This window comes from Oculina patagonica, chromosome 12, assembly GCF_052425735.1.
Source record: "Oculina patagonica isolate OP01 chromosome 12, crgOcupat, whole genome shotgun sequence".
Lineage (NCBI taxonomy): Eukaryota > Metazoa > Cnidaria > Anthozoa > Scleractinia > Oculinidae > Oculina > Oculina patagonica.
In genome coordinates, this window is record NC_135769.1 from 3,393,648 (window position 1) to 3,417,238 (window position 23,591).

A 23,591-nucleotide genomic window follows, 5' to 3' on the forward strand; every position below is an offset into this window, starting at 1 on the left:
GAAAATTAGACGCATTTCCTGCCGTTTGCGTAGTTTATTTCTGCCGCAGAGCAACCAACATGTAAACATGGCACATTTTAAAATTTAAAATTGTATTTACTGTTCATGTACCATAATGAAGTTAAAGTTGCTACCAAGTATAAGCTTATAATTCCAGCTAATAAAACCTTATGGTCGATTAACATTCTTTTTTTTTTCCTACAATGTCAATACATTGTTATACAGACAGGAGATGAGAATGAAGAGCAATAATCATAAACCAAGAGATAAGATTACACTCTAACTGTAAATTGATCTGTACATGATCCACAAAAAATAATTAATTTTCAGAACAAAAAATTAATGACAAACAACAAAGAGAAATTATTATAGTAATTTTCCAGGCTTGGGAAATAAAGAATGGGCTAATTCAAACCAACAAAATGGCAGGGGATTTCAATTTAATTTGAAGTAGGCAGCTGGTTTAAGAAGAGTTACTGAATGTCTAAGAGAATCTTTCTTCAATCACTGTACTTCAATTCAGGTTTAAAATAGCAGACTTTTTTGAGCAATTAGTACACCGTACATGTAGTAGCTGATACTTTTTGTTGGCCGTCAGTGCTTATTGAAAGAACTGAAGTAGAATAAGATCTGTGCATGTTGTATAGATGTGGGACCTGACATTGATTACATACCTAGGACAGCTTCAGTGCTGTTGGTAAACATACTATTCTGCTTCTCTGTTGGGGACATGGTATGCGTGGATGAGCTGGATTGCGAGGAGGTGCCGGATACAAAAGTGTTTTCACTTTCTGCATCTGATGTCATTTTCTTCCTTGTCTGATTAGGTGTGGGAGGGTTGGATACAGAATATGTAAAATCTTCACTGTCGTCCTCTTGCACAGAACATGAGTCACCACTGCTCATAGAACAAGCTGCAGAGTCTGTGGTGCCTGCGTCAGATTGATCCGTCCTAGAAATAACACAGACAAACTTAATCTTAGTTAAAGCTCATTCTCAGCATACAAAGGCACAATGTTCAGTCCACTGATAAACCTGTATAAAACAGTTACATGTATCAGTGCTGTCATAAAGGGCCATAACCCATAACACCTGTCACGGATGAGTTCACTCTATGTTACGGGTGAAGATGTTGATTGGCCTTATGTTACACTTGCGTACAGAGGAAAATGCTATGGGTGATAAATACAATTTAATGGCTGCTTAAAAAATTAATGACAGCCCTGCTGATGTATGGTGCTTATCAAGATATTTTCTCACTCGTCCTATGCCTCATTGTAATGGTACATTTAATTAAATGTGGGTTTGTTTGCTGTTACTTGTCGATCATCTTGCATTCTAAGTAGCAATTACATGATATCTCTATAATTTATTAGAAAGATTATCTCTATTATTAGAAATTTCCAGTCAAATGCCAACTGGCTAAAGGCAGACTAGTTGGCTATTTTGCAAGATATAATAAATAATAAATGCAAATTTGCAGTGGCACTTCCACAGGGTGGCTCTTCGTCCACTGTTCCCGATCGAATTGGAATTAAGCAGTGTTGGTGTTTGTGGAGGAAGGAAAACCAGAGAGCCCAGAGAAAAACCCTCGGAGCGAGGACGGGAACCAACAACAAACTCAACCCACATATGACGCTGGGTCCGGGAATCGAACCCGGGCCACATTGGTGGGAGGCAAGTGCTCTCACCACTGCGCCATCCCCGCAAGACTATAGCGCAGCCAATGAGTTGAACTTGGGATTACCAAGAATACTACATGTATAGCTATAGCTAATGGACAGAGTTGAGGCCTTGAACCAAAGACCACTTGATTTCCACCCACCCACCCATGCTAGTACCGTCAACTCAACTTATTTAAAATGTAGATTTCTCTCTTTTATTTACTAAGTTTGCTGTTATTGTTGTTACCTTGAACCAGATCTCTTCTTCTTTTCCAGGAGCATGTTTCCCACCACTACTGTGCCACCTGGCAAAGCAAATGACGCCTGCAAATCTGGCATCGGAGATGACGCCCTCACAGGAGTAAATGGGGGTACATGGGGACCCATGGGTGAGGACCCATTTATATCACCACTGATCATCCTTTGTACGAGGTCGCTGACGGAGCTGTGACAACTGCTACTATCGTCATCTTCATCATTGTTGGGAGTGACCTCTTCCTCGTCAAAAATCAAACTTGGTTCATAGTCCACGTCAATCCAAGGCTCCATGTAGATCTTTGAGTTTGAGTCGAAAACTTGATAGACGACAGGTTCTAGGTCATCAGCAAACCATTTGGCTTTGTCACCAATGATCTGAGGATCATGGACACCTGAAAAACAGTAAATACAACATTGAGAAATTGTCAAGGAAAGGAGACAAGAAATAAAGAAACTCACAAGCAGGGAAAATGGGAGATACCTTATTATAGGAAATTAACGCGACATGAAATTAACGCAAATTTCAAACATTCGCGTTAATAATTTAAGTCGCGTTAATTTTTGTTAACGTTAATTTCCGCACCGTTAATTAAATGGAGCGTTAATTTTCATGACGTTAATTTCCATTATTTTGGACCTAATTTTTCCTTACAGTCCAGACGTTCTTGATTCCAAGGAAAAAGCATAATTTAATCTGCCACTATCATTGATACTGCAAAGAACGCTCAAAGTGGAAAAAATACCATGAACGTTGTTTTTGTTTAAGATTATACGCCTAAAAGTGTTGAAATAAACTTGTTTCCGGTTGTGCAAGTCGCGTTAATTTCCTTCATTTTGAAATGTTACCCCTTCTTTCGCGTTAATTCCTTTATTGGGAAGTACTTTTTCATTCAATTCGCGTTAATTTAAGTCGCGTTAATTTCAAATACCTTAATTAACACAAGCGTTAATTTCCTATAATAAGGTAATCAGTAAATGAGAATTATGGCATACAACAAATACAAGCATGTTGTTTAAAACTTGTTCAAACAAAATTTATTCAAATTCTTAGGAATAAGTTCTAATAAGAATAAATGAGAAATTATTTACCTTTGATAATCTTCAAAAAAACTTTGTTTGATGGATTCACCAGCCACTCTCCATAATATTCTAGTGACTGAAAAATAGCAGTTAAATAAAATACCAATGAGAATCATATGCTTTTCAATAGCCAAAAAAATTAAGTTGGGTGATGACGAACATAAATACACTGTACCATATTTCTAAGGGATGGTTCAGATTTATAAGGATAGCCGGGTCAATGCCCAGTAATTTTTTCTCGGAGAAAAAATTACTGGGCATTGGGTTTTTTCATTGAGCAACTATACTGGGTTTGAATAAAATGTTGATTTAGTACATACAACGAGAGAACAAAATTAATGTGTTGCTCCTTTGGTAATAAAAGTTCGTGGAAGCTGAATTTGCATTAAAATTCAACCAATAAATATAATATTGCTGGAGCGTTTTATGACAATGCAAGCCACAGTTGAACCCATAGAACTTGAAGGGGTTTTCTTGTCACAAATCTACATACAAATGTAGGTTGCAGTTTTCTTCCAAAACAAACAACACAAAATAATATTAAACTTCGTCGACTGGTTCAGATCTTGCAAGTGTATACAAGATTAATAACATTGCATGACAGATCCATAAAAAAGAAAGTGGCAATTCTCCATTTTGTTATCAGCTAATGATTTGTTAAAAATAAACTTGTAATGTTACAAACACTTTCAAGAGTGGATGTTTCTTTGCAACATCCAAACACAAATTTTGCCAAAAAGAAACTCCCCCCCCCCCCCCACCCTGATCTTCTGCCACACATCACTTTTTTAATTCCCCTTTCCACACAGTCCAAAATCAATGAATGATATATTTAATACAATATACTGACAAAAACAGGTATCACTCATTCACCTGGCTTTCCGAAAGCCTCGCAACAAAGTCTGATAGCTCTGGTCTTGATTTCAGGAAGGGCCCTCTCTGGAGTGCCACAACAGGTCGAGAATACAGCCTCAGGGTCCTTGTATGTGCTTTGATACCTCCAAGAATGTTTGCTGATGTGAAAAAATTCACCATGGCAACTCTGACGGCAATGTCTACTGCATCCACGTCATTCCCATATACTGGCCCTGGGATACCATTTACACCATTAGGGGTCAGAGGTCTAAGGTCATCCAGGAGGGAAGAGTGATCTAAATTTGTCACAGTCTGAGGAGGCATACTGAGAGCTTGAAGAGCCTGTCAGGGAAAGGAAAGACTTCTGTGAGAGTTTTGTACACATAGGGCTCAATTAAACAGTACTTTGAAGGCCAATATTTGATAATTAAAAAATGTTTATACAGTATTTTGTCGATTGCCAAGTCTCATATAAATGCCACGTTTTTAAGGTAGAGTTGTAAATAACCCCCTCAAGCATTTATTTGATGTTTAAAAAGCTGTAGCTGTAATAGCAAGATATATGAATGTTAAAAATAAATATATATTAAAAAAAACCTTAATAACCACTGGGCTCCAATAAACTACTTGAGTCAAATAAATGCCGGGTCGACCAGGCCAAGTTTAAAAATAAACACCGCAGGAGCAAGAAAACACGGTACATTAGTAAGTAACCCAATGTAGTCCTATAATTCTTTTGTTAACTGATTAATTCACATCCAAAAAAATACCCTCTCATAGGATTTGTGAGCATCTTTGTGAGCATCCGGGTGCATCTCTGTGAGCATCCGGGTGCCTCAGGCGACTAACTTTTGTCTTTGGGCGACCAGATAATCTTATTTCTTTCATATATAGGGGTGTCGAATGGTAAATGCGAGACTTTGCGAGACGGTGAGACTGATATCTTTTCTGCGAGCCCGAGACCTTTTTAGCCTTGCAAAAGAAATCGAGACTGTGAGAAGGCGTCAAAGAAAAATTCAAGATGACGAGACCCCTGAAATTTGGCTAAAATTTTGCGAGTCATGCAGTTATTGAAGGACCATTCACCACCCCTATATATTAAGCTTTATGCTGGGCACCCTTGATCTCATAGTTTGGAACCTTTGGGCTCCTTGTAATTTTTCTTAGAGCACAGCCTTGCAATCCCTTAAAATGTTTTGTTGACTGAAAAGTTTTGTTGTGAGAATGAACGTCAGGCTTGTGATAGTAGGCTTGACAAAGGTCTCAGTGGTCTTTGTAAAATGGAAATAATATACCTACCAACTTCAAGCTCTTGATCAGCGCTGCACCTTCAGGTTGAGGTAATGGCGGCAACTCATCTGCTGTCAAAGGAACTGTGATCTATGCAAAAATATAAAGCAAGGTATTACTTATAAGGATTGAATATATGTCTGAACACATGCATGTAGTAAAATAAAACGTGGGATGAATATGTTTAGAGCTTACAAGTATGTACACTGACTAAAGTCTGGTAGTTAGAAAAAAAATTGCAGCATATTTTATTTATCACTTCTTCCTCTCAGGAAGCAGAAGTTCACTTCAACCGGTTCAAAAGGTCACGTCTCTTGATTTTGATTGGTAGATTTCAATCCATTCTGTTTGTTTCTGGGTTGTTTATCAAGGTTTGTTGGCTTTGGCATAAAATTTTATGATTGATGGCAGCAAAAAACGCAATTGTTAGTTGGGCTATGAACTTCAGAGTTTGCATGCTATCGAACACCGCAATAACACCTTCCTGCTTGTCAATGGCAAATCAAAGATCATTCTTCTGAACATTGTCTGCATCTGAATTAAACCACATTGTTTTACACCTGTAGTTTCCCTTGCTCTAAATACAATTTTCATTGGCTTGAGTCTCTATGTTTCCCTTGACTTCGTCACAGGAAACATAGAGACTTTCGGGAAAACAAAACCAACTGTTTCTTTCGTGACCAGACATTAAGTGTATAGAGCAGTTTTCGATTGAGTTTTGTAAAACCAAAACCAAAGTAACTACTCTGGCCAATAACAAAGGACATAGAGCAACCCATTGTCCAATCAAAACTCGAAGCAATTACACGAAGCGCAGGAAAACTTAAGCGAGCAAGTCACAATTGGTTTTGGTTTTACTTCTAATTGGTTGAGAAATTGGCGCGAGATTTTTAAACCAATCACTGAGCGTAGTAATGCAAAACAAAAGTAAACGCAAATTACTTTCAACACTCAAGTGAAAATCGCTCTAATATTCCACTCACCTTGTTAGAATCCAAATCAACCACCCAAACATCCCCAGGCATCTGAAATCCTTCAGACTTGTAACGAAAGAAGCTTGCCGGCACTCCAATCACATATGGCGTAGGAGCCAATAACAGCTGCTCGGCATTGTTCATGCACGTGGGCAGTAAAGGGATTACTGGAAACATGTACTCCAATGGGTACAGGAGAGATGTCAACGCCATTACACTCATGGTCAGGGCATTGTAATCTCGGGACTGGATCACAACCTGTATATTTATTTTAAAAATGATAATGATTATTTATATCCTGCATTTTCCATATGTATGTTTAAACACGCTGTACACATACTGTAATTTACTACACATAAAGGCCAGACCAAAGCACTGCGAAAAGACTAGAATGTCTAGCCATTTGCAGATGTAATTACAAAGGCAGCACATTCTCCTCACATATTTTAAGACCCAGAGTGTTGGTCCGGTCCGGGATTCAAACCTTCAACCTCCTGCTCTACCAACTGAGCTAACCAGGGGGAAGTAATCAGTTATTTCAATGATCAAGTGCCTATAAATACAGTAAAATCCCAATTTCTTGAACCCTCGGTTTCTCTAAACTCCCGATTTCTGAGCAAATTTTCGTTTCCTTTGGATTGTACATCTTTGAAATTTTAACCCCCAATTTCTCAAAGCAATTTTCGTTTCCCCTGGAGGTTTCGAGAAATCGGGATTTTACTGTTACATGCCTTGGGTCAATCCCCATGACTCAAGCTAAGTCAAATTTACTTTTTTCTGAGTACAATAACATGCCTACAATGTAATACAGGAAATAATTCCGTCTGAAACTTCTTTTAAACATTTTGATTTTAACACCTCTTACGAAGTGGCATTGCCCATCACTCATGTGTCTGGGCAGATCTATAGAACTTTAATTGCACCATAATATATCATTCTTCCAGCTCTCAGCTGTTAAAGATAACCTTCATTTAAAATAATGAGCACAGAAATTAAGAATTTGTACAGTAGACTACTTCGTGATGAGTTTTATCTCTACATCAATTTGAATCCTAGAAAACTATTTTTTCATAAAATTTTTCATTTCTGCTTTTTAGTAAAGTAATGCTATGCAATGTTTTCTTTAAGGTAAACAAAAACTAGCGCTGGTCATTTAATTCCGCAAGATAAACAAATTCACAATGTAAACAAATACAGCTTCTAAAACTACTGTCAATAAATCAAACCCAACTTTCACGAAAGCACAGGTGAAAAATTTATTCAAAGGGCAATTTAATCCGAGTTTTTTCTCGTTTTTGTTCTTCTTTTTATGGACAGTTTAAGACTTGAAATACAAAAAAATGGTAAAATGAAAATTTAATGGCGTTAAGATCAAAAGTTGCTAGGAGTTTTCTACCCAGGATTGTGTTGGATTAACCACATAAATTGCTTGCATGGCACAAAACGTTTACTGCTTATAAAGCAATTTTTTCCTTCTTCCCTGAGATCCCCGTGGGAATTATAAAAAGTGTTGTTAATTAGCTTAAATTTATTTCCTACAAGTTTACACTTCATTTCAAATAAAACCACAGCCGGACAGTGAGGATTTTACGCTTCTAAACTTTTCAATTTCCACCTGCTAAAAGGTAAGCGACGAAATCGACCACTATTTGTTTTGAATTCAGAACAAACGCTACACTCACCTTGTGCTCGAGTAAAATACACGTTAAAACCTTCAAACATGTTTCTACTCCAAGAAGCTCCAAAGGAATATGAATGGGAAAGTCTACGAGCGAAAATCGGTTCAATTCCGGCATAGCGAAGGTCAAAGGGGGATATGACTCGGGCGAATGAAGATGTACTTCTACTCTTGTTCTGCCTGAAATGGGCGCCTGAGCGAGAAATAGACGTTGAATCCATGTTTCTACTTCTTCCATATCGCGGGCCAAATGACTCGTTTTCTGATCCTCTGTGCAAGTAAACACAGACCAGCTATGTAAGCCTGGTACAACGTTGTCGTTCTTATCGAGACCTTTGCCACCGATTCGTGAGTCGATCATTTTGCGAAGAAAAAATAGGCACTCCCTAAAGGTTGGAAAAAATGGATGATGCGATATGATACACAAGGATGTTAAGCTCATACAAAAATCCCGTTTGTTGTGAAAACTTCGGGATCTTTTCCGAACGGTCAGTGTATTTTCTTTGCCATCACCTCGGTCTTTGTGTATAAAATTCGAACAAGGCCGAAAGACATTGACACAAATCCCATAACGAACCTTGCCGGAGTCTTTCTCGGTTAAAGTGAACGCAAACGAGTTCGCTTCTCGAAGAGAGAATTTCTTTGACACCGTGCTGCATCCTTCAGGCTGGCAGAAGAAAACCACGTCTCCTGGTAGAGCGAAATCTTTGTGGTCTTTCTGCGGAAAGCGACGCAAAAGCTCCGGTGTTTCGGTCGAGTCGAGAGTTGGCTTGCGTACACCAACAACAACAAGATAGTCTATGAGTCTTGTCTGCATTGCTCGTGTTCCTGAGCCCATTGTTGTTAGTTTGTTTCCCAGTTAAATCGCGAACAAGACCGTCCAATGCACAATATCATCATAATGCCGATCTTCACGGCCAGTTAATCCATAACTCGGCTTTAGTCGGACATTTTCAAGGCATAGCCATAGCGTTTTGAAAGCGACCAGGCGTGATAGTATTTCTCGTTTTCCTCACGCGTGATAACGCGATACCCCGCATGTTGTGACGTCACGAACATCAAGTAAATAAATAATTTATTCCATTTCCAGTTTTTCTTCGCCGATAATGCCCAACACTTATTAGTAGGAATATCAACATGACAAAAAGTGACACAAACTTCTTGCCTCCGTGAATAACTCATGACAAGAAATTTTAAAGGAAAGTGATTTTCCCAATTTAGTTAACAATTTCGATATCAGCCCGATCGCGTTCTGGCCTTCGGTAGCCGAGAAAGAACCAAAGGACCTGTCGTCTGATAGCGTTTGCCTAAGGCAAACACACACTACTAAAGAATTACAGTTAAGATAGAATATTATTTATCTGTGACCGGTACTAATAACAATATTTTTTAAAATTGCATTTTAAATCATTTATTGCGGAATTTATCAGTTTCGGCAAAATTCATTCACAAGACGGGCTTTTTAGAACGGATGGCGCTCACGAAAATTAAAGTTCTCCATTACATTTAGACTAGCAAAGGTATTATCGATCGCCCTAGGGCCTTTTCAGTTTAAAACGGGAAGACAGACTGAAAACGTGAAGTAACGGTACTAAACTGAACTCAGAACCCCATAGCATTGTCGCCCTATTATTACTGACCCGACATTAAAAAGATTTTATGTTTTCTATTCTTGCTGTCATTTTACTCAGTATCTGCCAGTTGGCCTTAGTCATGATAGTCGCCATGTTTTTGTTTTTCACATTATAATGCAAATTGGGGCGCGTGGCGTCTGAGGCGGCAAAATTGCGGCAATTTTCTTTGTAGTTCTGATACATTTCCGTAGCTATGCGTTGCTTTCTGCAAGTAAAATAAAGCCTTTCAGTGACTCACAAGACCGGTACTAGATGGGATGGAAGTCTATTTCAAGTTACTCTCCAGCATTCTGTCAGGATGCGCAAACAAGTTACAAGCTAGTACCCATTTATAGTTATGGGTGGAGGGGGCACTTAGGCCTTTCTCGATTTGATTACTTAATTTGATTGTTTTCTTCTGTTTCGACTGTTTGTGCGTCGTGTTTCTTGTGTTCTCGTGTTGTGTCACTTGTGTGTGTGTTTTTTTTTTATTTATTTTTTTAAATAATTTTTAATTTTTTTTAAACAAACAATTATTTTAATAATTGTTTGTTTAATAATTGTTTGTTTAAAACTTAAAAGTATCACCTGTTGTTGATATAAGCATATAATGTAAGAGTTTGTCTGTTTTAATTGAAATAAAACAAAGCATTCTTTGGCATTCTTTAAAGAAATCAGGCATTTTTTGATCATTTTTGGCTTTATGCGAGAATTTCTAGTAGCATTAAATGCCAGCTTTACTAATCAAAATTGTGAAACTTTAGGATTATTTATCCTTCTGAGTTCTGAGTGCTGAAATCTGGATCACAGTCATGAAAAATGACAGAAAATGCTAGCAATTCCTTTTCAAGAAAAAAACGAAAAAAAAATGCTCGTTTTCCCAAAAAATGCCGAAAAAAATGCTAGCATAATCGAGAAAGGCCTAGGGGCACTGTAAGAGTAAACTGTCTTGCTAAAACCGGTCCACTTCAAACACCCTATCAAGTTGATCAGTTGTCCTAGTCCAAAGGTTTCCTGCCTTTCCTGAGACGAAGCCGAAAACAGTGAATTGAAAGAAAAACACCGAAAGCTGAAAATAAACGAACAATGACAGTAGTAAAGGAAAAAGGAGATCAGGAAAGCCAGAAATAACCAAAGAAAAAACTACGTGTGGTAAATGAAAACGGAATTCCTGGGGAGAAATTTAAAAAAAAAACAAGCCTGATTGAAAGTAATTCTTTGGTCTTAGGCCCAAATCTCCACCCGTGGAGAGGTTATTCGGCCCCAAGCCAGTTCTAGAATAATGTAACCCCTTTAAAGTGTGATTCGAACCCTCGACCCAAGACCCCTGGTGACTCCGCTGTGTTCGCTGCGCGCCTTTCCCGCTGAAGGGAAAAGTGCCCTGGGGACGAGGTTGCTACGCGGCGCCATACCTCTGAAATCCCTTGGGATTATTAGCTAAAAAGTTCAGTTCGGGATTTTGACTGAGAGTGCACTCTGTGCTAGATCAGTTAAAGTGGGCTAAAATTAGGAAACTGAGAGCTTCATTAAGTGGAGATAGTGCTTCGCAACAATCAAGACTTTGAAAAGGGAGTGGTAGACGGTTTTTTGTGATCCGTGAAAAGCTTTTTTATTTCCCGTGGATCGTGAAATGGCTATTTTTTCTCGTGAAATGTGATTTGGTTACGTAGTCGTGAAGCGTGAATCGACTTTTTTCCGTGAAAATTGCGAAATGACTGTTGTTGTTTCCTCGTGAAACGTGAACGTAAACCGTGATTCTTCCTTCTTTCCAAAAAATTATTGACCAATATTCAGTTAGCGTTTCAACTGAAACAAGACTACGTGTGGTAAATTGCGTAGCCAGTGCATGAACATGACTGATCGTCATTCTTGGCTCCCTGTCACTCTACTCTAATAGGTTATTTAACTCCTTTTATCTTGGTTTCTTATAGTCCAGATCCTCAACTCTCCCTTCCGCACGCTATATAGGGATTGAACCCAGGCGTGAGAAGAAAGAGTTCAGCCCCTATGCAGGGCGGGGTTATGGAGAGTTAAGGCTTAATAAAATGGTGGCAGTTATTTGTAATTATATTTCAGTTGGGGTGCATATATAAGAAATAAAATGGACCTTTCAATGTCTCAGTGCTGTTTGGTAACACATTTGTTTTTCAAAATAACAACAATAATAGATCAGATCATAAATGCGGTGGACGAAAACCTTTAAAAGCGTTAACCTGCCTTATTGGAGGTAAAACAGCCAAAAATTTAGCCGTTAGGCGTAAAAATTGGAATATTTAACCGTTAGCCGTAAAATATGTTAACCGTAAAAAAATCGGTCAGTAATTATAAAAAAAATTGAGCTAGTTCACTTCATCGTCCTAGAATGGTCCTAAGACTTAAAATATGTTTTTCAAAAATGGAAATTAATTTTTAACTTTTAAAGACAATGAAAATTACCTTTTAACTTCTGTTAACCGTAATGAAAATAAATTAACCGTTAACCATAAAAAAGCCAAAATTTGAACCGTTAACCGTAAAAACCACCACCCCATTAAGACCTTTTTATTGCCTTGTTCATAGTTTGTCATGATGAGTTGAAAGATACTACAATCCTGGACAAAACTAGTGGAGACAAACGAAGGTCACACACTTTTCGCGAATGTCTTGACTTACAAGCGGGAAAAAGTACTTTATCCCCCCTCTCCCCCTACTTAATGTTGTATTATGGGGTTTGCAATCCACCGGCTTTGTTTTTACAACACGACAACATTGAAATGGGGGATGGGGGGAGGGGAAAAAAAAGGGTTGTAGACTTTGTAGTACCTAAATTAGTGGAAATTAGCCAAGCATCTTTACAGTTTTGTCCAAGATTGTAGCTCTTGCTTTTTTTATCGAAAAACGTACGAATCATTCACGGTTGTATGGTGCCAGCTTGTGACACCAACCCTTTTTTAAAAAGATAAGGTATCACAACCTCGTTCCCAGGCCCCAGGGTCTCTCTCTCCTGCTCCTGCCCTCTCGTTCTAGGTGGTAGGAGAGAGAGACCCTGGGAACGAGGTTCAAGGTATCATTACTTATCATTACAAATAAAAACAAAGACAACAACACGTTTGAAAGTTTTATTGAATAAAATTCAGTCGAATTAAGGTTCAAATACGCCCCATTACACCAGGGCGTTTTATCAACCAGCGACTTAAATTGCAATATAAAATTTGTAATTTAAAAATGTTTGAAATTATTGCTTGCTATACAGTGACGTCAGCGCTGTGTGTGCAAAGGTTACAACCAATGAGAGCCAAGATATCGGTCACGTGCATGAGAATGAAAAATACTTATGTGAAAAAGAAAAAAAGTCGTCATAAATCTGGTGAAAAATATTATGGCGAATAAAACTTTGTCGAAAAATTAATTAACTTAAAGAGGAGCACTTTCGCCGTGTAAACCTAAACTGTAAAATTATTCAATTCCAGTTGCAAAACGATTTAGATGAATTCTGAAACTTAAGTTGAAAACGTAAGCATTTTTCAACTTTGTCCAAATGAGAATCTATTTCTATCCTTGCTATTTACAGATCAAATCGTTTTTAGCGTTTTTCCTACCTGTTATCTAGGCTTGTAATTTTTTAACTTCTCGAAATCGTGGTAAAATAGACGACGGTACCCCCTTAAGTTTAAACATTAAATATCCAGAAATAGTAAAATATGTTATCAAAGTGACCGAATTCCAGGCTTTAGATAACCTCGTTTCCAGGCTCTTTTCTGACGTGCAAACTCCTGTAGTCGCCATATTGGATTTAAGCGCCAGAGAAGACACTGGGTACGAGGATAGACTTGCACACTGCATGCCGCTGACTACTAAGAGGCGATCCTGCCGTCTCAGCTAAAACTATGGCAAAGTCTTGAGTCTAGGCTGTGAAATTGAAACGAGTAGAAACTTCTTATAACCTCTTCATCGTTTATCGATGACGAAGGCAGTAAATTTTGCTCCTCTAATCACGTTTGATCCGTGAGAAACAAACTAAGTTCTTCTCTCTGCGTTATTGTGTACTGCTTACTGTTATAAACGCTTTTATCGCAGAGGAAACTACTTCAAAACTATTCTTTTCTTAATGAAGATACCACTTTCTAAATAAAAATAAAAAGACAAATAACTACAAAGTGTCTTTATAACTTGAAATAATTCTATCGAACTCTGGCATTGAATTGTAAACTCGAGTCTTCAGTTCTTTTGCTTTCCTATGTTTCTCTTGCGTTTCGATGTGTGCAGGTAGTTCTGAACCCGGGGGTTCTGAATTTCATGAGATTTTCTCACAAGGCACCAGTGAAGAACAAGTCTCAGGAATTAGATTTTTTGAAGCAGTTAACGCTACAAAATAAATTGGATTTTCGGCCTTGCCTCAAATAACTGAAGTAAACCGAGCCTCTTTTCTAAATGAATTACAGCTTAAGTTGAGCCCTATTCCATTCAACGGGTTACTATTTTTGCGGTGTTAGCACTTTTAAGGTAAAAACATTTTACCCTACAAAAATATGACAAAACGAAAACCAAGCAAAATCTATGAAAAGATACTAGCTTAAATCTGCGTTCGTTCTTTGATTAATTTGACTGCTGTTCTCAACAATTCTTGTTGCACAATAGAATAGAAATATTCCATGTTTGTCTTTCTTAATTCATATGCTTGATATGAATATTATTGTCTAAACGAGCCAAATAAGCATGATATGTGAACATTTTTCCTTGCTCTTAAAGACTCTTTAAATAAAGCACTAAGTTAAGTGGCATTTTCATTTAACATTACTGAAACATTTTCTTTCTAGATCAAGTAAAAAAGAACTATTTAAGCTACTTCCTACTCGTAAAAAATAACCGAAAAAAAGTCATATTTCATCGATGTGTCTTTCGTGCCTTATATTTTGCAGTTGAAAAATTATACTATTAAAACTATGTATAATATTAATAATCGATAAAGTTTATTAATGAGATCAATTAGTTAATTAGTAAAGAGACATTAAGTCCAAAATTACATTTGTGACATTTTGGGTACCCTTAGAAAATGTACCCCACCACAAAGAGGGTTATGTGACTAAACATTAATTAATTGTTAATACAAGTTATTACATTAGAACCAACTATGCTACGTAAAACCCTGATTTATAAATGATTCGAAATTGTTTAATGCCATTAATTAACTTATGTGAATATTAGTAAGCACTTGGCTGCCTTCTTCTGATATCAGAATATAATAACCAGTGTGACCTTATAAATGTAGCGACAAATAGGTCTTTTTTAGAACTGGAATTAGACTTAGACAGTGTAATTTAAGGCACAATAATAAGTGAAACAAGAAGTCCATGCCATAATTTATCGGACTTCTGACGTCACGAGGACTAAAAGTGTCACGAGAAACAGGCTTTTGCAAGTTAATTCTCTAACTTTTCCTGTCCGTGTAACAAATATATTAATATTAAAATTTGCGTTGTGCATTTGTAATTTACCTTCTTATACCACGGCGATTATTGACCTTAATGGGTCAAATTGAGGTCAGTTTTATATTCAATGAAAACCTCTCGGCCAATAAAATTGGATGTAACGTGCGCTTTTTGCCATTAGTCCTTGGTGCAATTGCCTCGACAAGGAGACAAAGCTTGTGAAAGCTTGAGATCGCGTTCCTTTCGTATTCATCCAGAAAAGTAGAAGGCCCTTCAAGCTTTGCGCAGGGATAGAAACCCTGTGATGTCTTTTTATCGGAAACAACCACTTGGATTACTGTCGAAACTGGCTTTGAAGGCCTCCAAAGTCGACGATCAGCGGTGAAAGTCAAAAGGAAGCTGAATATGGATGGGATTCCATCTCAAAGACAGTAACCTGGTGACGCCAGAGGGCAAAAGGACGCGAAAACCACTCTGTGGTCCGTTTCAATCCGAGCCGAAAGGCCTTATTGGGGCGCTGATCACTACCGTATCCAGCAGTAGGTGGTATAAAGTTCTGGGACCAATTCAGTGTAAGCAAGTGCACTGCTTTTCTAAAAACATCTTCTGCCGAAAAGTCGAACACCGTGAGGAGAAGGTCTGATTTTGAGAGCGTCATTTTTTAATACTGCACTCACATACTTCGTTTTTGTGTGTCAATACTTGTGTCTTCAATTTGCAAATTCGTGCGTGCTTTCTTGGGTGAAGGCGTAAAACATCCCTAGTATTTGCACGCGTGAGATTTTCATAGCTCACAATAAAATTGCGGAATTTTTGACTTTCTTCTTCTGCTTTATAATCGTGCCTTATTTGGAGCTACGTTTTCGACTATCACGCGAAGAGGTCGTGACGTCACAAGCATTTCCATATTTGGTTTTCAGTGTATTTGCATTAGATGTTTCGCCGTTTTTTCGTCTCCTCGCAGTTTCAATTTGTTTCACTGCCACTCTTTCAAAGTTTTATTTGTCCTCTTGGCGAGGAAATCTTCCATTCCAGCTTCTTAAATGGATTTGAATCTGTTTAAAGCTTGCGTGTATTAATAAGGATTAATATTGTCGCTGAATAAATGTCCTATCATATGCCGAAATGTGCAATTCTTCAAGACATCATTATCATCATTACACCTAACAGTCTCGTGTTAGACTGTTGTGTGAGTTTTATCAAAAGAGTTTTCCTCTCCGTTTTTCATTCCACAAACCAAAACTCCTTTCGGTGATCTGGGAGGCTTGCCGTCCATGCTGTCGAGTTCGATGTGGAGCTTCGTGCTGTTGTTACCGGCTTTTTTATCCTCGTCTTCTTTCATCCGAGCTTCTTCGGCCTTTTTCAATTCTTCCTCTTTTCGTCGGTTTATCTCCTTGTTGTAGAAATTCTCGAAGTTGGATACGATGACGGGAACAGGCAAAGCAATGGTTAGCACCCCTGCGAGTGAAATGACAACACAGGATTAAAAAAATCTTATTTATTTTCCAATAGTTAGCGCGGTTTTCCTTTGAGAGTCGAAAGTTATTCGCGTTTGCTCTGGTTTTGCATTACTACGCTTAGTAATTGTTTAAAAAAAAAAACTCGCGCCACTTTCACAGCCAATCAGAAGTAAAACCATAACCAACCGTGACTCGCTTGTGCACGTTTTCCCACTCTTCGTGCCGGCTACATGTATTTCCTTCGAGTTTTGATTGAATCACTGGATTGTTTGCCATCTTTTGTGGTTGCCCAGAGTGATTCGTTCGCAGAATTTTTTTGTCGTGCCATTGGTTAAGAATGGTCACGTGGTACAAATCTACCACACTATTCTGTCAGCTACTAAAGTCATCGCCTTCAAAATGGTCCCTAAAATTTCAGATCTGTCATTATTCATGAGTTTATTAGTCAGGCAATTATTCATCTTTTGTTTTTACTGTTCATGTGCTTTTGACGAAAATCGCCAAAAACTTGAGCTGAAACTGACCTGCGCTACTTGTGCACAGCTGACCTTTGTGAAAAGCAGGTACGCAATGCGTGCATGCGTGAGTGAACGACAAGACGTCATAATAGTTTTCAACATTGTACCTTTGTAAATCAAGTTTGAAATAAATAATATTGCAACTTCTAGCATTGGGTAGCAGTAATTGTTAATTTAAGTTTCTTTCAACTTTCAAGAATTAGCTCAAAGCAAACAACACTAATTATGCTTGTTCGATCATCTATTACTGTGTATTACAAAATAATTCTAACCTATGCCTATGCTCTTGTTTATTATCCTCGTTCTTTTGGCGGGTTATCACACCAATTTGAATTTTTAAATCGATATTTAACATATACATATTTGACATTGTGCTGTATACTGTGAAATACTCGGTTTCATTAGTATTACTTGCTAGAGGACTAACACGCTTCATAATACCGAGGGTAAACAATCATTTTTTTCGAAGTAGTTAGGCAGCTTAGCGTGTCAATGCTAACCGCGATCAAAGTGACACGAAAATAGTGAACGGACCGAAGCGACGACAAATCTTAGAAGAAACTCCTCTTACGTAAATAACGTAAAGTTGAGAATGCCTGAAATTTGCGCAGATTCAGAAGTTCTCATGATAACGAAATAAATCTTGGCATTCTAATTAAGATCAACAATCATCTTGAAACATTTAAACAACAGGAAATTTTAGCCATAAGATGTTTCAGAACTTTAAGGCCTAACTTCTGAAGAGTTGAGTTCGAAAGAAGGGTATCTCAGTACAAAGATTTATATTGAACCTGATCATGATCAAGATTTTTTCTAATTCAGAGACAACGATAAATTAAAGATGTTAAAACTTGGCAAAGACCTCCCCCATTTTGAAAATGAAGCAACAATTGTTGCCTAATTCTGATTTTTTTAAAACATTTGATTTTTGATATCATTCAAGTTATGTCGACTAATATTATATAGAAAATGATTTATGTTGCTGGGGAAATTTGTGGACTGAATTAGTACAAGGAAGGGGGTAATCGCGTTTTACGTTTCCATACTGATAGATATTCAAAGTGTTGCTAATCTTCGTCAAGTTCGCAGTAAAATTTTCAATACATGCAAAGTCTCAAAAGTCGATAGAATATTTCACGATTCCTTGGACCTCTACTAGTATTAAATCCTTAAAATTAATCAAGTATTTTTACTGACTGTAAATATTTTAATTATAAATCTGATTTCGCGAAAGCAAAGATTCTTTGTTCACGGAAACTGTTGAAAGAGGATTACGTTGTTGAGACCACCATTTTGAAAGAAAAGCGAAATATATATGGAGGTCATTTCCGCAAAATTGAAGTTTTTAACCATTAAAAGTCTGTAGACTAAGATTCCTGAAAAACGATATCATTCACCAAATTTTCAGTGGGGATGTAGTTATCTTATGCTGGGCATCGTTATTTTAAAGATTAGGTATTTCATGATTCTCCCGCGCCATGTTTGATTTGCGTTCGAAATGGTGGTAAAACCTTCACGCTAAGTTTGCGCGATTTTCAAAATGGTGGATAATTATTACTGGGAAGAAGAGTCTGTTCCTTTTTTGGATTAAAGGGTACTGAATACGAGTAAATATCCTGATAAAAAAGTTATACAAAACAACGAAAAGATCCAGATTAGCTTGAAGTCCGCAGTTTAAAAACATAACCTATTCAGGTCGAACGATTTCGCAAAGAAACTATGGAAAATGTTCTTATTTTAATAATCCATAAACCATTTAAGTACATGCGTAAACATTTCAGCAGTTCAAGAATATAATTAATTATATTCAAGCTTAAACTTTAAAGAAACCATAACACTATCGGTAAACATAGCGTTTTGAAGAAAGCGCAAAAATAAAATATTACTGGAAGTACAAATCCTGACTTAATTTTAAAAAGAACTGATTTAATAATATTTGTTCTGTACTAACATTTACCAATAAAGTTTTTTTTATTGTTTTATCGTTAAATCTGAAGTTTTATGACCTTAGAAAGAGCCTAAAGCGTTGAAATGTTTATGTTTTATCTACCGTAGATATTTCGCGAACTGGAGTTCGCAAGCAGGCTGTGAGTCGAATAGCAGCTGTCTCAAAAAAACAACAGCTGATTAATAAAACAAGCTTAACCTTTCCTTTTGGCAATCGCAGTAGATCCTTCGATAGATTTATTTTTTAACGTAAATTAAATCTTGTATTTGCGTAGGAGTTTAGAAGAATTCCTCCTCGCCTCGATTGATAACCTTTCCTTTTTTGAAAATAAATGATAAACGTAAAGATTTCGCAGCGCACGAATTCAATTTGAAGTTTTTATTAGCAATACTGTGTTCTATTCGCAATATTCTCTTTTCCGCCTTTTTCAATAGTATACACAAGGTGTGTTTGTGAAAAATGTTTTCATTGCCCTGGCACCCCGCTGCGATTCAATCCCTTCGACTCGAAACGAAATTGGGGACTTTGCGAAGTAACTGCCGATGCTTTACATATGAAATCATGTCCTACACGATAGATCAGACACTCGCTACCAAGTTTATATTGATTTCACTTTTCCATTTTGACTTCGTGAAGATAGTATGCGTGCAGAAAACTTTTGAATATTTAAACTCCTCAGCGGTAAGCCAAAATGTTGTCATTTGGTTGTTAACACTATTACTACTTATGACAATTGATAATTTGAAGAGGTTCTCTTGAGTTTTGAGGGAACGTTCACACATACCCAGTGCTTTCTTAATTCTTTTAATAAATTTAAACCGGGCGATCACTGTAATAAATTTTCAAGAGCTTTGTTATGAATGAGTGTCACGTATTTTAAGAAAAAACTTCCATTGAAGTTTGGTTTTATTTAGTTCGCAATGCCAAAGCGATTTCCTTGTCGTGAAACAATTTTAAACTAAAATACGCTAACTAAACTTGGTTTCAGCGCGTTCAAATATGTATGTTTTTCATTGCAGAGGTGAAACGCTGTCAAACGATTGTTAGAATCTTTACAATTTTTATTATAAGCTTTCTGTCGCATTCTTCTGTAACCTGCAGGTACTAATAAATATTTCAGAGCTTGACAAGCTTACTGCAGAGCGAACGCACAACTCTAATTTAATTTATTTTACTCCGTTAAGAGCGCCGGCCGTACAATTCAATCCTTTTCACTGCTTTGCCGTGATTCCGCGCCGGCCTAATGTTATGTATAAAGTTGAAGTTTGACTTTTCACGTTTGAAGCGAAGGGAAATGGATTGGACACCTTTTTATTGTTATCGACTTCAGCGTTCCGAAGCCAATTAATATTTAACAAGAAATTTAAACATGCGTTCATCTGAGGGCGAGAGAAATTCGACAATTTTTTAGCTGTAACAAGCAAATGTCGAGGAAATAACGCATTCATCTTGCTAAGTAAAAACGAAAAATAAATCAGATTTGCTTGCTTTGCTGTATAATTGATAGGTTTTCTTGGTAAAAAAAATTCATCACCGCCATTTCAAAACAAAGTTATTGTATTTGGTTCCCACATAATCAATTACTTATTCACGCAAGATGAGAAGAATGACAGAAGGCATAAAGTGCTATCCTCGTTCGAATCCTCGCGAACCGGTCAAACACGTTGCGCGCGCGAACCACGCGAGGGAATTACAAAATTCTTCGAGAGACTTCTAACAAAAATAAATTATTTTTTAAAACAGCGTGCTTATTTGTGTGCAAGATACGATCTTTACTTTTAACCACTATTATTTTTGTCCTTGGAAGTCAATAGCAATAAACTGTGGTGAAAAGTCAGTGACTTGAGCGCTATCAATCGGAAATATTTACGCTTGCTGTATTTTTTCGTATAGTTTCGTTTGAAAATTGCATTGTTAATTGTTTTCTCAATTACTTAGTTCAACCAGATCGGCCCAATTGAATCGTTTTTTTAAAAAGATTGCCTAAAACATTTCCAAAGCGAAACACACCGAGTTAAACAGGCAAAAAAAAGATAATAATAATTCCGTCTTGCGGTTATAATGTGCACATAAGATGCAGCTAGGAGCTGCAATTTCAAGAGTTCAGTTATTGTTTTCAAATGAGAAAATTTATAGAGGATGAATATCTTTGTAATTCTTGCACTGTAACAGATGAAACCATTCCAGTGCAAGACTTACAACAAAAAGTCCACTTAGTGCTTGTCAGTTAAAGCATTATGTTGGCTTACCTGAGATAGCGCAGAGTGCTCCCACAATTTTCCCGGGTAAACTGACAGGGGACACGTCTCCATAGCCCACGGTCGTCATGGTAACGACAGCCCACCAGAAGGCGTGCGGAATGCTTTCAAACATGCTACCAGGACCTCCTTCAGCGTAGTAGACGCAACTAGCAAATATCATAACACCAATAGCTAAGAAGAACATTAACATAATCAGTTCATTTAAACTCGCTTTGAGCGTGTTCCCTAATATCTGGAGCCCGCGCGAGTGACGCGAGAGTTTAAACACTCGAAACACGCGGACCACACGCACCACGCGTAGCACGGAGATAGAAGAATCGTCTTCGGCGAGTCCAAGTTGAACGTAATACGGAAGAATGGATAATAAATCAATAATGTTCAACGCGCCGATAAGAAATTTGAATTTTTGCGGAGAAGTAATGAAGCGAATAACGTACTCGCCCGTAAACCAAACGATGACAAAAGTGTTAAGTCTAAACCAAACTTTATCGTATGGGTTAGGAGGTGGTTTCCAGTCGGCCGTAGCATTCGGCGGAGGGGTTTCGTCGACTACTTTGAAGGACGGCAGAGTCTCGATGCAGAAAATTATTAACGAAAGAGTAATAACTACCACCGAAAAAATCGCTAGAAATTTTGCCAACTTCGACGATTGGGGATACTCCAAAGTGTTCCAAATTATTTTCATGTAGTAATTATCTGGCATAGGTTGTTCGTCCGGTTCGTCGGCTATCCCTGCCTCGAGTTGAACCACTTGTACGGCCGCTTCTGGTAGGTCGTAGAACACAACTTCGTTGATGAATACATGAGGTGGGACATGTTCAGGTCTTATGAGAGTACCTCCAGATTGATAATAATAAAGAATGGCATCAAACGCCGATCGGTGCCTATCGAAAAAGTATTCTTGTCGTTTCGTGTTGTAAAATTTGGCCCTCCGACTCGAGGATCCCAAGAGAGTTTCGGGAAATCTTGCAAGAGTTTCTTCGTAAGTCTCAAAACGCTTGCCTCCAACGTTTATAATAATCGGATCGTCCATATTTGAGGGAGTGAATTTCGCAAAACTGTCGAATTTTTCTTTTAACTTTTCATATCCGCGATAGTTACCTGGTGCCCCATTCGGATCCGCGCTTGTGGAAGCAGAAGTTGTGGCTGTCGTCAACATTAAAAATGTCACAACAACGAAAATAGCCTTCCGTCAGTAGACCTGCAGATTAATCTTGTATGCCGCGTTACTTGGGCCGGTGTCACCGCAAAATTTGTACACATGCGTAATCAATGCCCGTCAATATCCGCGATTCTTTTCACTGGGTGCGGGGTTCGAACGATCTTCGCGACAGATCATGTCGATTTCGCCCTTTCAAGTCGTTCGGCTTCTCTTCTCCTCTGGCGTTCACTGATTTAACAAATGCAAGCCTTGACACATGTTTACATCAATATATTTATGACTCTGTGTTCGCAGACCATTGAAAATTGTTACATTATTATTTTATGAAGATGTCTAGAATTGTAATTAACCATCCACACACATCCAGCGAAGGAATAGCTTCTACACCTCAGAAATCGCCTCAGTTTTGCTTCTCAATCCAGGATTCGTGAGCTGAAAATTAAAATGTAGCGTGAAATTTTCTAATTTGGTTAGCGAGCGCAAAAAAGAGCAGTAATCAAAAGTGAAATACCTAGATTGAGAATTACGAAAGTTTTAATCGTTAAAAGCGAGGACATTTGTATGCAGAGAAAGGCATGGGCTCAAACAAAGACAGGGAAGTCCTCCAACTGCGAAAATGCAAATTTGCTATTTCCATATTTGTAAACTTCTCACATTCAATTCCTAACAAAAATTGAGCTAAATTTTACTCAGTTGCGTGGGAAATATCGAAAAAAAAGATCCGCATTCGACGAAGTTTGAAATCTTTAGCTTACCGTACTAATTTTCTAGTATTTGTGAAATGTTTTCACAAGTAATCAACGAAGTGATAAGCACGGTTCGTTTCACCTGCTCAAGCCAGCCAAGATATCAAAATTCAAACTTTTAACTCTTAGAATTACTAGTCGTAAATTAAATCGAAAAACATAACGTAGATGCGGGTGCCGGTCTTAAACAATCGTAACAATTATAATTTAGCAAAGAAAACCGCTTATGTTTGCTCTCGAAACGATGCGAAAAAAATGTATGAAAATTTTAAACCGGGGGAAACCGCGAGTTCTCGAAAAGTAACCTTCTAAAAAATTTAGCTCCGGTTGATACGATGGTTTATTTTATCTAAATCGACAAATTTAAATTACTCTGTGAGATAACTATACAAGAGGCTCTTACGAGGAAATATAAACACTGGATTTATAGCTATAATAATGTTTGTTTTTCGAACGCTTCGCTACCTCATTTTTTCACGCGAAAGCTTCAAGCCTAACAAAATAATCAGTATTATCGAAAACAGTAATAGCGTAAAGCGAATGCGTTCGAAAATTTAAATTAAATTTTTTCATCATGTCAAAGATCGAAGTGATGAAAATAGTCTTTTTCTGCCCGTACAACGCTGTTGTTCTCCGCTGCTAAACAATACATACAAGATTCCAATAACAAAGCGAA

General features: G+C 37.6%; 2 protein-coding genes across 4 annotated transcripts in view; both read right to left on the reverse strand.

The window, feature by feature from the left end:
- Positions 1–8,826, reverse strand: part of LOC144631697 (MAP kinase-activating death domain protein-like) — a 32,176-nt gene extending 23,350 nt beyond the window's left edge. For 2 of the 3 annotated variants that reach the window (XM_078490200.1, XM_078490199.1), the window contains exons 1-7: positions 7,804–8,826; positions 6,131–6,379; positions 5,157–5,237; positions 3,876–4,199; positions 3,012–3,078; positions 1,912–2,314; positions 675–952 (exon numbers count right to left, since the gene is read on the reverse strand). In XM_078490200.1, the coding sequence (XP_078346326.1) occupies positions 675–952; positions 1,912–2,314; positions 3,012–3,078; positions 3,876–4,199; positions 5,157–5,237; positions 6,131–6,379; positions 7,804–8,637 (2,236 nt within the window). In that variant the 5' untranslated portion in view covers positions 8,638–8,826. The remainder of the gene's footprint in view (positions 1–674; positions 953–1,911; positions 2,315–3,011; positions 3,079–3,875; positions 4,200–5,156; positions 5,238–6,130; positions 6,380–7,803) is intronic. The other variant, XM_078490201.1, reaches the window with a different exon arrangement.
- A 3,670-nt stretch (positions 8,827–12,496) lies between these two features.
- Positions 12,497–22,718, reverse strand: LOC144631330 (potassium voltage-gated channel subfamily A member 7-like). Its single transcript, XM_078489739.1, has 2 exons — positions 20,996–22,718; positions 12,497–16,278 (listed from the first exon to the last, which is right to left on the reverse strand). The coding sequence occupies exons 1-2, from the start codon at positions 22,164–22,166 to the stop codon at positions 15,998–16,000; spliced, it is 1,452 nt and encodes a 483-aa protein (XP_078345865.1). The 5' UTR covers positions 22,167–22,718; the 3' UTR covers positions 12,497–15,997.
- Positions 22,719–23,591: the final 873 nt, after the last annotated feature.